Source organism: Kryptolebias marmoratus, linkage group LG15 (assembly GCF_001649575.2).
Source record: "Kryptolebias marmoratus isolate JLee-2015 linkage group LG15, ASM164957v2, whole genome shotgun sequence".
Taxonomy (NCBI): Eukaryota; Metazoa; Chordata; class Actinopteri; order Cyprinodontiformes; family Rivulidae; genus Kryptolebias; species Kryptolebias marmoratus.
This window is the reverse complement of record NC_051444.1, coordinates 23,173,473-23,189,686: the sequence shown is the minus strand read 5'-3', so window position 1 is coordinate 23,189,686 and position 16,214 is coordinate 23,173,473. Positions and strand designations below refer to the sequence as shown.

At 41.8% G+C, this 16,214-nt stretch overlaps 1 protein-coding gene across 1 annotated transcript in view; it reads right to left on the bottom strand.

Annotated features, from left to right (window-relative positions):
- Positions 1-1,696: 1,696 nt before the first annotated feature.
- Positions 1,697-16,214, bottom strand: part of LOC108237861 (transducin-like enhancer protein 3-B) — a 37,117-nt gene continuing 22,599 nt past the window's right edge. The window contains exons 8-21 of the mRNA XM_025006677.2: positions 16,105-16,210; positions 15,216-15,232; positions 12,802-12,924; positions 11,726-11,776; positions 11,167-11,322; positions 10,081-10,216; positions 9,690-9,862; positions 9,112-9,188; positions 8,763-9,012; positions 7,733-7,980; positions 6,726-6,873; positions 6,421-6,571; positions 4,213-4,289; positions 1,697-3,064 (exon numbers count right to left, since the gene is read on the bottom strand). Coding sequence (XP_024862445.1) covers positions 2,957-3,064; positions 4,213-4,289; positions 6,421-6,571; positions 6,726-6,873; positions 7,733-7,980; positions 8,763-9,012; positions 9,112-9,188; positions 9,690-9,862; positions 10,081-10,216; positions 11,167-11,322; positions 11,726-11,776; positions 12,802-12,924; positions 15,216-15,232; positions 16,105-16,210 — 1,821 coding nt within the window. The 3' untranslated portion in view covers positions 1,697-2,956. The remainder of the gene's footprint in view (positions 3,065-4,212; positions 4,290-6,420; positions 6,572-6,725; positions 6,874-7,732; positions 7,981-8,762; positions 9,013-9,111; positions 9,189-9,689; positions 9,863-10,080; positions 10,217-11,166; positions 11,323-11,725; positions 11,777-12,801; positions 12,925-15,215; positions 15,233-16,104; positions 16,211-16,214) is intronic.

Genomic DNA, 16,214 nt, shown 5'->3' with positions numbered 1-16,214 from the left:
GTAATCATCAAAATTAAACGAAATAAACATTTGAAATATATGAGTTTGTATGTAATGTATGAATATAATATACAAGTTTCACTTTTTAAATGGAATTACTGAAATCAATCTACTTTTTTATGATATTCTAATTTTATGACCAGCACCTGTAATGATGTGACTCATCATCTGTTTTCCACCTGAGCCGATTCAAAGGAAACTTCCAGGACTGACCGACATCTGCTCGGATATGACCGTGACACTTCTAGAGGCAGATCTCCAGAATAGTTCCTCCCCTCTTTGTCCCCCGCAGCCAAAAGCCAAAAGCCCGAAAGGCGGGCGATCCACTCACAACTCTGCAAATTTTAATGAAACGTTCAGAAAATAATCACAGCGCGTACCACTGGAACCTGTTAGCTCTTGCAGCAAACCTCAATTCAACACAAACGTGGCTACAAAATCAATCAGTTTCACAGAACCGAGCCAACATTTGGAGTGGTAGTAGCTGAGGCTCTTCCCCCAACATGTCGAACAGATCTGTGCTTAAAAATTTATCTGGCTGCCTGTTAGAAAAATATCTCATGGACCACTGGACAGATTTTAATGATCTCTACAACTTCACTTTTGGAACCAACCCATTTCAAGATGGCCGCCACAGTCAACTGGCCATAGATCGAACAAAAATGGCTACGATTCGGTCAATGTTACAGATATTGAACTGAAACTTGCCGTACTAGTAGCCGAGTCATACTCTGAGTTCTGAGGTACCTGATTAACACTTTGGCGTTGTTAGCAAAATATGTAATGAACCCCTGGATGGGTTTTAATAAAACTGTTTCAGGATATAACCAACATAGCCTGGACCACCAGTGTGGCAGCTTATTTCCTTCAGATGGAAAATGACTGAATTAGTTTTTTTTCCAACTGTTAATAAAAGGGGGAATGGCCACTTTGAGCTGCTCTTAGTGATAATTAACTCTACAGTAATTAGTTTGCTTCTCTCAGTGGTTTTAATAATCACATTGATCTAACAGTTAAGCGTTTCTAGGTGCTTAGAGTGGTGATTGTGAACTGTTTTCTTCTAGCTCCACAGCCACAATAATCCGGTGTCCGTGTTGTCTGCTCCGCACAGAAATCAATCATCCAGGAGGACTGAAAGAGTCTGGGTCATGGACGTTTGTTATAATTAGACACAGGACCAGAAGCAGGAAGCTGAAGCCACAGAGGACAAGAGCTCTCTAGCAGGCTGGCTGCAGCACAACTTTTAAGTTCCGCCAATTCCTGTAAATAAACGGGACAATTTCTTGACTAAACAAATAAAAAAATACACTTCACATAATTCTTTGAGGTGCTGAAGTTTCACAGCTCTCATCTTGCCGCTGTATGTTCACATAAACATGCATTTTTAAAACATTTTTACAAGGTTTAAAAGCTGGAAACACAAGCTTTGTTTTCATTTTCCGTACTTATCCAAAGCTGGAAAGTACTAAAAGCGAAATCCATACTTTCCACGATCGTGTAGGAACCTGTTGCAAACTTTGTTATGCGATCTCAAAGGATGTGTAGTCCGGCCCAGAGTAAAACAACCACTTAGTTTTTCCAAATGAGCTCCGAGCATTTTTACATGAAAATGTGCCATTTCTTGGCTATAACTGCACATCTCATCTTACCAACATCAGCTGAAATGTCAGATTACTTACAAAGAAATGGGACGTTCTAAAAAAAAAAAACAGTTTTATTAATTTATTAACACATGTACATTAGTTTTCAGTGCTGACAGCATTTGCTACATACTTTGGTGTGATTCAGAGGTGCGTTTAGCCTCCGATGCCTTCTTGTGATAAATGCTGACAGAATCAGAAGCACAGTGTACAAACCAGAATCATTTACCCTCGTGTTAACTCGACTAGTTCTGTTTATGTCTAAATGTGGCTCCTTCTGTCCTCACGAGCATTTACAGGCACTGAACATTTCTGCAAAGACAGACTGATGTGCGCAGTCCGACTCCCAATCACAGCCAAACAAAACAGATTCCCGAAAAAAAAAAAAAAAAAAAAACTGATATGATACAAAGAGCAGAGTGATTGACTTTAGTTTGAGTAGAAATCAGTGGAGCAACTCGACATTCGCATTACGTCGAGTTAGCGAAAGCACACAGTCATTCAGTTTAGGCCTGCTGCGATGCTTCTGCTGCCAACTGAGGTCCAAGGGTTAGGCTTAGCTTCAACACCCCCACCGGTCTCCCCACAATCGAACAAAACAAACAGGGAGAAAGAAAAGCACAGACGGACCAGGACACTTAATCATTTTATACAGATACGAAGTTAATTTACATCCAGCTCAGTTCCTAAATCGATGTCCCACTTGATCCCGCTGAGGTCCCACCCGGGATCAGAGAACCGACCCCAGTTTTACTGTCCTCTAAGAGCACTGTGACAAAAGGCCATTTTAAAAAATCTCCAGGAAATGCTCTTCTGCTTCATTACTGGAAAGCTCAGCCTGCAGAATGTGCTTTAAGAAAAAATAATAAAAAAAAAAAAATCGGGGTAAAAGAGTCACAAAGTTCCGGTCTCTCGCTCACATGTAACGGCAAGTGAGCAAAAACGATAACCACAAGTACACCCAGGACATGAAAATATATATTTTTATAATATATATAAAACGTCTTATTTAATCCGATATGTACACTTTGCACAGGATGTTTGAGGAAAATGAGTCAGAAATGAAGCGCCGCTTCCCTGGGTTACATCCAAAGATTTTCAGAAATCAAGGGTGGGGGGTGGGGATCACTCCAGAGCTCACAAAATGGGCATCCCTTAAAAAAAAAAACCCAAATAACCTCCATCTGGTACAAACATCTTGAGGCTGAAGTGTGAGATGCATGTAGTTTGCTTTAATCCACTGTAGTCCGAGTTTGGTCGGCGAGAAAAATAACAATAATCCCAGTAGAAGTGCTGAAGCGGGAAGCCTCCTCCGTTTAGTAGATGACCTCGTAGACGGTGGCCTTCTTGTCACCAGATCCTGTCACGATGTATTTGTCGTCTGCTGAGATGTCACAGCTCAGGACGGACGACGACTCCTTCGACTGAGGAAGAAACATCCAATGTCACAGCTGAACCTTCTGCACTTATTGTACCAATTCTGTGTTTCCTACACGTTTTGTCATGTATAACACAGTTAATCAGTGTAACACAAGCTGCAACAACTCAAATATATCCCAACCCAGAACTTACAATTTTTTTATATATTAACAAAAAGGGAATGATCTGTGTATTTGGTGAACTTTTTTTTTTAAATTAGGTCGTAGATTGACCGTTTGGATGTGAAGGTTCAGATTTGATCACATCCGAGCCCCCAAACAGATGAGAACCTGTCAGAGGTTAAAATGATCCACACCTTCCTATTTTATTTCATCTTCTGAGAGAAAGATCTGAGGAGAGTTTAAAGGAGAGATCAGATTTTTCTAGTTTTAGCTTCTCTCCATTGGCTCCCTGTGAAATTCTGAAGATAATTTAAAATCTTACTTCTGACATACAAAGCTCAGAGCACTTTGGCTGCAGGTTTACTTGTGGCTCCTAGAGTTTCTAAAAGTAGAATGGGACAGAGCTTCCAGCTTTCAGGCTCCTCTCTTGTAGAACTAACTTCCAGTTTTTGTGCGTGAGGTTGGCACTCTGTCTATTTTTAAAACAAGGCTAAAAGTCGCCCTTTTTGGCCCTTGTTGGTTCGGGTTTCCTGAGCTCTCCCTTAGTTCTGCTGCTATAGGCTCAGACTGCTGGAGGACAAACTGACCACATTTCCTCCCTCTGCTGCTGTCTTTAATCTCTCTACTCTCCATGTTTGTATTTGTATTTATTTCTATCATTAACATGTTTTTAATTTCTCTTTCTTCAAACAGAAACTCCACCTGGACCAGTCATTCTGTGTTTGACCTCGTCTCTTTCCTGTCCTCTCAAACTCCAGTTTGTCGAATCAGATAGCCGCCCATCCTGACCCTGGTTCTGGTGGAGGTTACTTCCTGTTAAAAGGGAGTTTTCCCTTTCTACTGTCACCACTGTGCTGCTCAGGATGTGAGACTGTGACGAAGTGAAGATTTAACCCAATCTGCTAGCTTCCTTAGATAAATAACTTTTGCTAATTGGCTTTTTATAAAGTATGTTTTGTACAGAGCCCTGAAACAACTTCTTGTGACTTGGTGCTATATAGATAAACTGAATTGAATTATTTTGTGGTTACCTGGAATATGCTGGCGCCGTAAGGAGTCCTCCATGCGTTCAGCAGGTTGTCCTTCCCTGTGCTCACAAACCATTTCCCTGCAGACACACATCACACATCTTAAGAACACAAGCTGGAGATTAAATATCCCCCCCCCCACACACACACACACACACACACAAACATGGCCACTGCTGTGTCCCAGAGGTACTACAGACATTTACAGATCATTTCCAAAAACAGCCAACACGTGACAGTAATAACCTTATCAATGACCATAAAAAACATAATGAATGAGACTCACAACACTTCCCCAAGTTAATTATTCAAATGACCCTCTGATTAATTACCCAGCTGACTAGTTGGCTGATGATTTAATTAGTGACAGCAAGAGCTCTGAAGCATTGAGAGACATTTAAATGAACCATTTCTGTGGTGACAGAGATACGAGGCTGTGCTTCAGAGGCAGAATTAATACTTTCAGCATTAATGTGATAAAATAGGAAAAGCATCTGGTCTTTCTAAGCTTTCTAAACTAATTACCATACTTGTAAAGCACTGACTTGTTACATACAGTTGGTAATGTGTGAGCAATATAAACAAAATCTGAAATGTGGAATTTTTGACAATTAAGCGCCGCACATTAGTATTGTGTGGATAAATGTTTAACTAAAACATGAAATATCTTATCACGTATTCAACCCTTTGGCTAGCAAATATAAAGGAGAGAAGCTGAGAAGCTCTAACATCACACATCGGGTTTCAATCTGAGCTAGTTTCACAATAAACCTCTACACTGCTGCCTATACTCCAAGGTCATCAATTCAATCAACTCTACGTTAAGAACAAGTTATACAGATGTGTCACCGCCTTGCCAAGATCTGACAGAAGACCCAAACCGCCTTACTCGGATGGAAATAATTGGTTGGGATGTTCAAGAACAACCCAGGAACCACAAAAGGCTTAAGTCTGTCATGAGTTGGCAAACAGTGCAACCTGTTCACAGTAAATCATGATCATCATCATCATCATGGACTGAGGATTCTGACCAAGAAAGAAGCTTCAAGCCAAACATTGTCTGGAGACACGTTTTATGGTCAAAATGAGACAAAAATTTAGTTGTTTGGCCACAATGTTAAGAAATGTGTGTCTATGTGAGACCTTCAAACCCAAGAACAATGTACCAAGTGTCAAGCATGGTGGTGGTAGCATCATAATGTGGCAGTAATACATTGCACAATATGGATGGAGGAGGATTATCTCTAACTTTGTCTACTTTACTTTGAATCACCATCTAGACCAGGAGTGTCAAACTCCAGGACTCATGGGCCACTGTCCTGAGGTTTTAGTCGTTTTTATTTAATTACCTTCTTACCAAATCATCAAGTTCTCCAGAAGCATGTTCCTAAGCTGTTCATTTAAATGCAACAACACATCTAAAACAGGCAGGGGAGGTAAATACTGTTTATCTGGATGGTTGAAACTTCAACACGTTTGTTTCAACAGGACAGTGATCCCAAACACATCAGAGCTGGTTTCTGATTGGACGAATCAGGCTAACATTAAACTTCTGGATTGGACTTTCTATGCCAGGAAACCCAACCAGTTTTAATCAACTCTACCGATTCTGCCAAAAAGAGAAGTCAAATATCAACCAGATTTATGGCGAAAGCTCGTTGATGGTTACAGAAGCTGCGCAGTCGAGGTGCAACTTGCTAAGAGATGTTTAACAAAAAATTAGCGGCAGCGTTTGTAAAATTTTTGACCCCGTGATGATTAAAGAAAATCCACAAACTCAAACTTGTGCACTCAGTTCTTGTTTTTAAAACTTATTTAAGTTGTATGTTGTATAATCATTCCAGTTCAATAAAATCATTAAAAGCCCAAAATTAATATGACAATCATGTCCGTGATGACTGTATCTGAACCTCTGACTGCATCTAGTCTTGCCCAAAAGTGAATTTTTGCACATAATTCCCTGGAAGAGCAGGTTGTATGAACAGGAAAGTGGGAAAAAAGGCCAATTGTGATATTTAGAGACCGCTGCATTGGAGCTAATAAACTTCTAACCCAATGCTCAAGATGTGTTTATTTACTGTACATTTCCTCACGTTTGATGCTTAAATCTGACAACACAGTTCCTGATTTTAAACCATTAAATTATCCTGTTTTCCATGTCATACAGGACTCTTTGCTTCACAGTAAGGGATCTCTTGCAGTGTTCCTTACCACAGTAGGCAAATTTGAGTGAGAGGACACAGCTTTCGTGAAGATGCAGCTGGTATTTGTCCGGCTTGGTGTGATGGAGCACCTCCACGTTGCTGCTTTCCATCCCGACGGCCAGCCATTCTCCGGTGGGACAGTAGCCCAATGAGAAGATCTGCGACACAGACACAACAGTAACGTTAAACGATTGCCGTGCCTCGTGACTTAAAGATGCAATGTGCGGAACGTCTAAGGGTAGGTTCATGCTGTACTTGATGAAAAGTTGCATTGTTTGTTTATTTATTTATTATTCTAAGGCTTCTGTCTACCTGTGAGGTAAAATCGTGCTGCTGGAGCTGACGGCCTTCCCTCAGATCCCAGGAGCGGACTGTGTTGTCGAGCCCTCCGGTCCACAGCTTGGTCCCGTCGTGGGAGATGTCGATACAGCTGGCTCCATCTGTGTGGCCCTGGAACTGCCTGGAACACACAAAACATTTACACGTCAAAAATTAAATTAAATAAAACAAAACAAAGGTTAAAGGGTTTTCAACTGAGAGTGAGTGAACCCAGAATTAGTTTGCAGATAAAATGATATTAATCATGTGATACGGATTATACAGGTGTCCACTATTTGAAAATAAAACCCCATTAATTACCATCAATCGTTTGAGCTACCTGTAATGGTTTTAATATCCTTTACTGTGGGACTGTTTGCTGTGCAGGAAATCAGTCCACTACTCTTTCAATGTACAGACATGAGCGATAAGGTACTCAGTTCAGGGTTTTTATACTTTTCCCAAAGTTAAAGCAGTTGTTTTATGAGCTCTAAAAAGCTCACTTTTGATGCTTTTTAATCAAACTTATTCTCTAAGGCCTTTTGGTTTCTCCTCCTGTCTGATCTGTGTCAGGGCCACTTTAAGCACAAAGAACTGCCGAGGGATTTCTATAAACATGTTGTGCTACAACCATACAATTACATGGTTGAAAAGACCCCCTGGTCTTATACGTGTTCTACTAAATACTTAACAATATAATGCATTTATCATTCACACAAACACTCAGTTATCTTTTTCTCTGATACTAATCTCAGTGGTGTCCATGGAACATAACTCTATAAAAAGCAGCAATAAAGGATAAAATCTGACTTGGCTGATCAGAGAAAGAAAGCTTTTTTTGTGTTTTAAAATGGTATATGAGGTCATCACATTACCTGTTTATGTCCCTTTTGACCAATATTTGAACCACTACACCTGTAATTCAGTTCCCAGGGTATAATACAACTGTTTTGTTTTGTTTAACCTGCAAAAATATACTCCCCCTCAAGCAAAGCACTCACCTGACAAGGGTCTGGTTGTGGAGGTCCCACACGGCGATGTTTCCGTCAGAGCAGCAGGAGAAACAGACCTTGGCATCGGGGCTAATGGCTAGTGCGTAACAGGCTGGAGCAGAGGAAGTGAGCTCGGCCTTTATGCGGGGCGTCTGCGAGGCCAGGTCCCAGATGGTCAACGTGCTGGCCTCACCGCCCACTATTAGGGTGCGGCCGTCAGGCAACAGCTTGCAGGAGCGGATGTAATTGTCTCTGTTCTGGAGAAGAAACAAAGGCAGAGTATTGTCAATCTTGGTGACTGAATACATCTTTCTTTTCACCGCTGAAAACTATAAAAAAAAATGTTATAGTAAATTTAAACTGCATCGAACTGCATAAAGAAACACTGTACTTCAGTGCATTTAGTTTAAATAATGTTCTCTTTTTTTTTGGAAGCAGCTGACTATTTTCTGTTAGTTAAGATGTGAATGTCAGCCTTAACAAGAGGGGAAGGCTGCAGGCAGGAACAGCCAGGCTCCCTGAGAGCAGCAAGACAAATCAACAGCACTACAGAAACTATTGGTCAAATTAAAACAACACCCTAATGGCTTTATAAAACCAAATAGCACCCTAGACACACCTAAAGGGTGTAGGAGGCCATATGAGCCAAACGACATGAAGCCGCAGTATCAAAATGAGAAACGGGAGGCAGTTTGGAGGAAGTAATGAGCTGGGTAATGGCAGACAGGGTTGGCCAATCAGAACATCATTACTCAGCAGGCTTTTTTTCCTCCACCAAGGACAATTTCAGCTCAGCAGTGAGACATTTTACTGAATAATTCACATCTTTTATCTGTGGGGATCTGTGGCCAGATGCGTCGAGAAAATTCATAATAAAAAGGAGACTACTCCGAGATCTAATGAAACATTTGTACATTGTGTCTCTGCCGTGGCTGAGATCATTAAAACATTTACTGTAACAACATCATTTTAAAGTCGCTTTGAGCTAACACACATCATTTTCTCCCCCTCTGACTTAAAAACAGCAACAACTACTAACCAAGCAGTCAAGTTGGGAAACGGGGCTCTTGCTGCCTGGTTGGCTGATGTCCCAGATCTTGACGCAACCTTTGCCACCGGTGTAAACGTGACGTGTGGGGTTGCTGATTGTGACCGCACACACCACTTCCCCGTGGCTCAGTGTGTTGATCTGGCGAGCGTGACGTGGGATGCCCGGGCCTATCAGTGCATCTGGAGGGAATGGCACAGGCTGCATCTGACCATCCGCACTTACGTGAAAAGAATAAGCTCTGCAGAAAGAAAAGAAAGGCAGAAGCCAAATAAACTTGTGTTTAAAGTCGAGACAAATGCAAAAGTCTGTGATGGCAAAATAAAATGCTAGTACGCACGGTTTTCCTCCTGAAATGGACGTGAGACTCGCTGGAAGGCCTGGAGCTCTCATGTGAGGGTGAGGGTCGAACCCTGCCTGCACAGGGAAGAAGCAAAAATAAAACAATAACCATCGACTTACTAAAACATAAATGAGACGATTTTCGTATTCAAGTTGCAGCCAATTCCTAACCTAAAATGCTAAGATATGAAGAAACTTTAATAAGATTTTCCATGGAAAAATTCTTAAAAAGGTGCAGATTGGGCTTCACTGTGTGCAGAGAAGCTTGATCCATGGATAAAACATTATTCAAAGCCTGGGAGATTTTCAGACTGCCAGAATGCTAAGCAACATCAAATTAAAAAAAAGCTGCTGAGCTGTTTGTTCTCACTAATGTCTGCCAGCAAAACAGGAATATTCGCAGTAAGTTTAAAAAGGCATCATGAACGTTTAAGTCAGTTTCACTCAGATTTTATAATCCACAGCTGGTGAGGACTCATGCTAAATCACTGCTTATAGAATAAATTATTTAGATGGGGGAGACAGCCATATCACATCTTGGCTGAAACGATCTCAATAAAAAGCTGTGATAGTTACAATTGGTGAGCGTCCATAGGCGGCGGCAGCTGCGGCACTCATCTGCGGTGAAATGAGTCCCGGATAGACGCCAGGACTGGTCAGGGATCCGTTCATTTCATGATGACCCATCATGGCAAACGGGGTGGCGTAAGAACCAGCAATAGACAGAGGTGTCCGCAGAGCCGGGGCAGCTGGAGAAGAGATAAGAGAATCAGCGATATGCTCGGATAGAGTTTGATTTACATGAATACACACGAGAAGTCCTGTCGAAGAACAGCAAGTGCACTACTGGTGCTTGAGGTGATCAACAGCTTTTTTTATTTATATAGTCAAGCTGGTATATTATTCTCTTACTTAGTTCTCCACTCTGAAAAATGCCTTATAAATCCCCAGAGTTGTCAGTTATTACCCAATGCCTCCATGCCAGGTGGTTTGCCCATAGGCAAAGGGCGGAGTCCTGGAGTAGTACTGGTTCCCGGTGTCGGTGCTTCATTCCTCGGAGTAGGTGTGTTGGACTTGAGGCTCGGTGTCGATGACTTGTCATTCTAGAACGAAAGATACTTTTTAGCCTCGGCGTGTCCTCTTACTGAAACTTCAAAGTTCCCCTGCTCTCGTTCAGATGTGCAGCTGGACACAAATTAAACCACTTCTACGCAGACGTTTAAAATCCCCTTATAAGTCCTAAGTACCCCGACTGGCTCAGAAATCCAGAGTGACAATCTGAGTGGCCTGCCCGAGCAAATTCAATCCAACACAAACACTTTATTACACTCATGATGCAGTAAAGAGAGAGTGTGTTAGAGGGAGTGTTGCACAAGGGAACAAACCTCTGACAAGAAGCCACGTTTGTCGGGAGTAGCTAACAGTGGAGAAACACGCCCATTACATATTGGTCTTCTCTATTCTACTGGTAAGGTGTGGTATTGATTAAAAATGGAACAGAAACAATGATAAATAAAAGAAAATAACAGTGTCTGTTTCTTGGATACCGCCAACAACAGCAGTTATTTATTAAAGCTGAGATCAGGTGTGTGTGAGAATCGAGATCATCATTTTTTTCTTTCCCCCTCCCAGCCATAGATGGGGGTAGGGAATGTGGATTATAAATGTGTTCAAACCTTCAGTAAAATGGTTTGTTTACCAATTTTGAAACCGTGTTTGTGGAAAATTTGTCATGGAAGGGGAGCAGCTGAGACAAAGCAACGGACAGCAGTTCACCCGCCGCTAGGTCTCTGGGTTATTTACAGCCTCGGGGCGAAGGAGAAATGACCATTTACTGGGTAAGCCATAAAGGAGATGGATAGGACTGAGCCAGAGGGTTTGATATCCTGAGAATACATCCACCTTCTGCCCCATCAAATCCTACAAAGCAGTCAACTCCTAAGCCTGAGCATTAGTCTTTCACACACACACACACCCACTTCACTTGACAAATGCCTTTTAGTCTGTCAGTTCAGGCTGTAACCTCCGCATTTCATCCTCCTGCTACACTCACATGGGCGTGGTCCTTTGCCTTAGAGGACGGTGTGCTGCCTGAAGAGGCGACGGACGCGGGGCTGTTGGGGGCGGCGTCCTTCTTCAGCACCCGCGACTTATCCAGGCCATTTTCCGGAGGAGAGTGAGCAGGGCTGACTCGAGGGGTGGCTGGATCCTACACAGTTAAACGAGACAGACAAGAGAGCAAGACTGAGCAAACAAACCGGAGGAAAGCCACTGGCATTTACATGTAGGTCAAACAAGCTGGGGCCTCGTGTGCAAACACAGATAAATACACTATGTATGCTCATACTCTCCCTCACACACATGCATGCACTTCTCATTCACCTGTCACACCCTTTTCCCTTTGTATTCTTTGTCTTAGATTCTGCATGAATGGCAAAAGGAAACTCGGCAAGTAAACACACACTCAAAGCACACAATCAATATTATGACAGACTTTTTGGCAACACGGTGAAAGGTGTTGAGGCTTCTACAGACAAAAGAGAGCTGTGTTTGGTCTCCGCAAAGCCTTCATGGTGGAGAATGCGGCTGAGCGGCTTAAGGCCCAATCTCACCTCGTTGGAAACGTCCACCACCAAGTCGTCACTTTTTTCTCCATCGCTGTCCTGAAACAAAGAAAAACCAGGATCAGCGTAAAGAGAGGTGAATAAATAAACCGTGATACTTAAACCAGCGCACTTCAATTTTTACAACTACTAAATCACAAAGATCCTGTCAGATTTATGGGCAGACTTGTTTGCTTTCCATTCACAGAAACTGAAGCCTAGTCAGACTAATAATTTATTTTACAAGTATTATTGCGTCTTAATAAAAGGCTTTTTGAGCCCCAGGAAGTCATTTATAACCCATCAATTGACTCCGTAAACACCAGAGTAAATAAATTAAAAATTGTAATTTAATAAATAACCTGCACACATTTTTACCAAATGGATAAAACTTTAAATTCTTATTTTCTTATTAAATATTTTGGAAAACACAGATTAACTGAACTGAGTTTACAAGAAAAGCTATTATTAGTTCTCATGAAGCTCATATCCACATTTCCAGGAAATTAATTAAGTTTTAATCCACTGTTGAGGAACGCTTTATGGCAACACATTAATATACCAGGTTCTATGGAAATTTATCTTCCCGCTTCAATTAGCATATTTTCCGGACTATAAGGCGCACTTAAAAGCCTTCAACTTTCTCAAAAAACGACAGTGCGCCTTATATATGTAAGAAGTCGTAATGTTTTAGTACGACTTTGGTAAACTACAAAGACGCGGCGCTCGCAACATTAAGGCTCAGTTATAGTCGCGCAGGGCTCCGTGCACGGACCTGAGCGAGTGCTGTAGGCATTTATACTAGACGCTTACGTCGGTGCAGTATTCTCCAAAAAGACAGGGACCTGTTTTGTTTTGCTTAAAAGTTCAAAAACGGACCATTCGTTGACAGTGCGTTTTATAATCCAGTGCTCCCTATAGTGCGGAAAATACGGTAGCTCTTATTTATGTGACACGTCTGCCCTGAACGGTGACATTTTAACTTGATAAAGTCAAAAACAGAACAACTTCCAAACAAAGAACAAGATCTTGAACAGTAAACTATTTGCAAACACAAGTGCTGTGAAACAAAGGCATATGCTCACATATCCTCTGTTGCTGTCTTTGTCGTCCACTTTGCGTTTCTTGGAGTCGAGGCCATAATCTGAAGAGCTGCGGTGCTTCTCGCTCGCTACTCGCAGGCTGTCTGATGGCGACACCGAGTTATTCTGCCACAAACAGCACACAGACCACATCAGACATTCATATTGAGGCAGCTTAACATAAACGATAAACTGAAATGTATGCACAAACATGTACTGTGTTAGCTTTAAGTGCTTTCAACGCCCTTCAGTCTGATAATCCTTTGAGACTTAAACGCAGCACGTTACAAACCTCCAAAGTAAAAAAAGCTAAAAACACACAAAATGGAGCGTATACATCCTGACATGCCTCTTGGGTACTTTTTCTTTGTCAGATTAGTAATATTATTGACAGTAAAGCAAAATGCACAATGCTCCTGGATCGATTTGGGATAGAGGGGATAGAAGAAGATTCTTGGAAAGCTTAGCTCTGTCACTGCTGCCAACGCAGCAGAGCAAAGAGGAAGCAAACAAGGCAGCTGAGAAAAACCACAAAACAGAGAGAGCAAGGGGAAAAAAAAACACCCTACTGGCAAGGTGACTTGTATGCAGAGTGAAGGTGGAGGGAAACCAAGAACACACACAGACACTACATCCTAGAAAAGTCCAGATTAAAGCTACATCAACTATTTAAATCACATACATGCTCCATTCCAAACTGAGGCGTGCAACACCAGCAATTAAAACAAAAACTGACTGCACTCTCTCACTCTGTAAACACAAAACTCCTAATACTGCGCATAGGTCTGTATTGTAACAGGTCAAAACTAAAAAAAAAAAAAAAAGACCAACAACAAAGTTCACGAAAATCTTTCAGAAGAGAAAAGAAAGAAAGAAGCCATTGAGAAATCCAGGACAAGAGAGCAATGTGATGAGACAAAGAGGGAGTTGCCTGCAGAGAAGAGTCATGAAAGGGCCAGAGTGAGAAAATTAGGAGGAGAAAAAAAAAAAAAGAGGAAAAGGGAAAAAGAGACTAAAACAGGAAAGGAACTTGGCAGGCAATGAGAGCATAACAATGTGCCAATGAGTTTTCCCCACTAGCAGGAATGCCCAGAAAGGCTGGCACCTTCTCAGAAGCTGCAAACAGGGTTTTGTAGTCTGGGAGCTGGTGGGGTGGGGTGGCGCAGCCAATCAGACTGAAAGGCAAAAACTGGATGGGTGGGGTGGGGGGGGGTGGTGGTGAAGACAAGCAAACCTTGATGTCGGCTCATAATGAGACTGCTCAACAAATGTCTGCCATCATCAGAAACAGAGAGACGCGTTGAAAGAGAAAGAAGGGAGATGTCTGACTCTTGAGGCCCTCCTGAGCCAAAGAGAGAGGAGTTGGACGATTTAACTGTGATCGAGCAGCTAATGGTACACTCTGAGACCACCTCCTTCACAAAGAGTCACTCTTTCTGTCTACTTCTCAGGGGCAAAATATGGGAATTTGTTCAGCTGCCAAAAAGAAAGCCACCAGGAGTTTTAGTCTGGGCTTAGTGCGATGCTGTCTGTCAGACAAAAATCTCTTACAGCATTACAGCTTGTCTGTGTATCTGAGCCTGAAACCTTTCAAGGATTGCTTAGTCTCGGTAACCCTGCACTTCCCTTCGACTGTGGTATCAGATGACCCGAGACAACAGAACAGGAAGACTGAGTGTGTGTTTGTGTGGTAAACAAGCGAGGGAGAGGAGGGAGTGCTGGGAGATCAGGTACGCTGCTATTGGCAGCCGCTTCTCACCGAATGGAGGGGGGTTTGGGTTCCCTCCTGACATGAGTGGGTCCATTCAGGAAGGCCAGTCAATGGGAACCTAATCTGTTTGAGCGGATCCAACAGAGCATTACGCTCCAGCTAACTGAGAGCTTTAAGCCAGTCCAATAAACAAGGACTTTAATATGAGAAGGAACAGAGAGACAGGGACAGCACAAGACAGAGCAGGAGGGGAAAAAAAAACTGATGGGAACAGGTTAATCACAGAGGCACAGCAGTAAATATTAGAAGACAAAAGAAAAATGTATGAAGCAGAATAATAATAATTTATGTGTATTGGGGCGCATAAAACTGTAAATAAGAAAGAGAAGGAGAGTCAAAGTCACTTTTAATTGGTCCGAAATTAAAGAAGGTAGCAGAATACTAATCCTTGTCCAGTGATTGGAGTCATTTTCCATCCAGATTGGATGGCGCTGGCTTATCTGATCAGCAGTCATTTGAATTCAGTCAGCTTACAACCCCCCCCCAGTACAAGAATGTGTGTGTTCTTACATAGAGAGCATGAATTTGTATTGAACGGAGGGTTTTAGAATTATGTAAAGTACACCTAATCGCCAAACACAGTGATCCAGGAGCAGGCAAAGTCGAGAAAAAGCAGAGGAGATTGAGAGCTGTAGAGTCAACGTACCGTGCTGGACTCTCGCTCTTTCAAAGGAATAGTCAGAGGCGAGTGAAAAGATGAGGGGCCAGGAGGGGGGAAAAAAGCAAAACACAAATTAGTATGGGGGTAACAACGACTTTGCAATTAAAGAGCATAAATGAAATTACTGATTTTCCTTAGAGAAATGTCACATTCAAAACTTTTAGTGAATCTGTGAAAACTTATGGCCTACATGATTATTTGATACTGCTTTAAAAACCAAAACAAAGTACTAGACCATAATGGAGGATGAAACATGATTTCATATAGCTCAGACTGATAAATATATACAGCATTAATAGATAATTTAATAATCAGTAAAGCCACTAAGAATATGTTATAAAAAACTGCATATAGTTGCTGTCAGAGAAAAACCTTGCTTCTCCACTTTTCATGACTGTCTTATTTTTGCATAAATCAGCTCTAATGGCTACTCCTCACATCTGTCTGCGGCTTTATAGATGACCAGCCAATGAAACGTATCACAAATAGCTTCTGACTTAACCTCGTAAGCCCTTTAGTATCAAGCAAGATGCTATGAAAGAGCTTTTTCCATCTTAAAAAACGGACCGGATATGCATAAATAACTTCATTTCTTTAAAAAGATGCAATATGTCCAAAAAGTAAAACAAAGGTAATGACGTTTAACTACCATAACGGCAGAAAATATAATCAGACAGTTTTAGCTTCTTGAAGAGCTGCCTTTTTAGAGATACAAGGTTTGTTCCCCAACAACAATGGTATATTTCAGATTAATATTACCACCAGCATTTTCAACTAATGCTAAAAACTACAGAGTAGTTCTATAAATAACCTTTATCTTGGGTAAAAAAAATATATATATAAATGTATGTATTTGGCTGGCTGTGCTCCTCACCTCGGTGCTCCAGGTCATGGTGGTTCTTCTCATCCTTTACAGGCAGGTGGGCCTGGCTCCCAAGAGCGCCCAGAGCCAGCAAACCGGAGCCAGCACCTGTCACGGGGGGG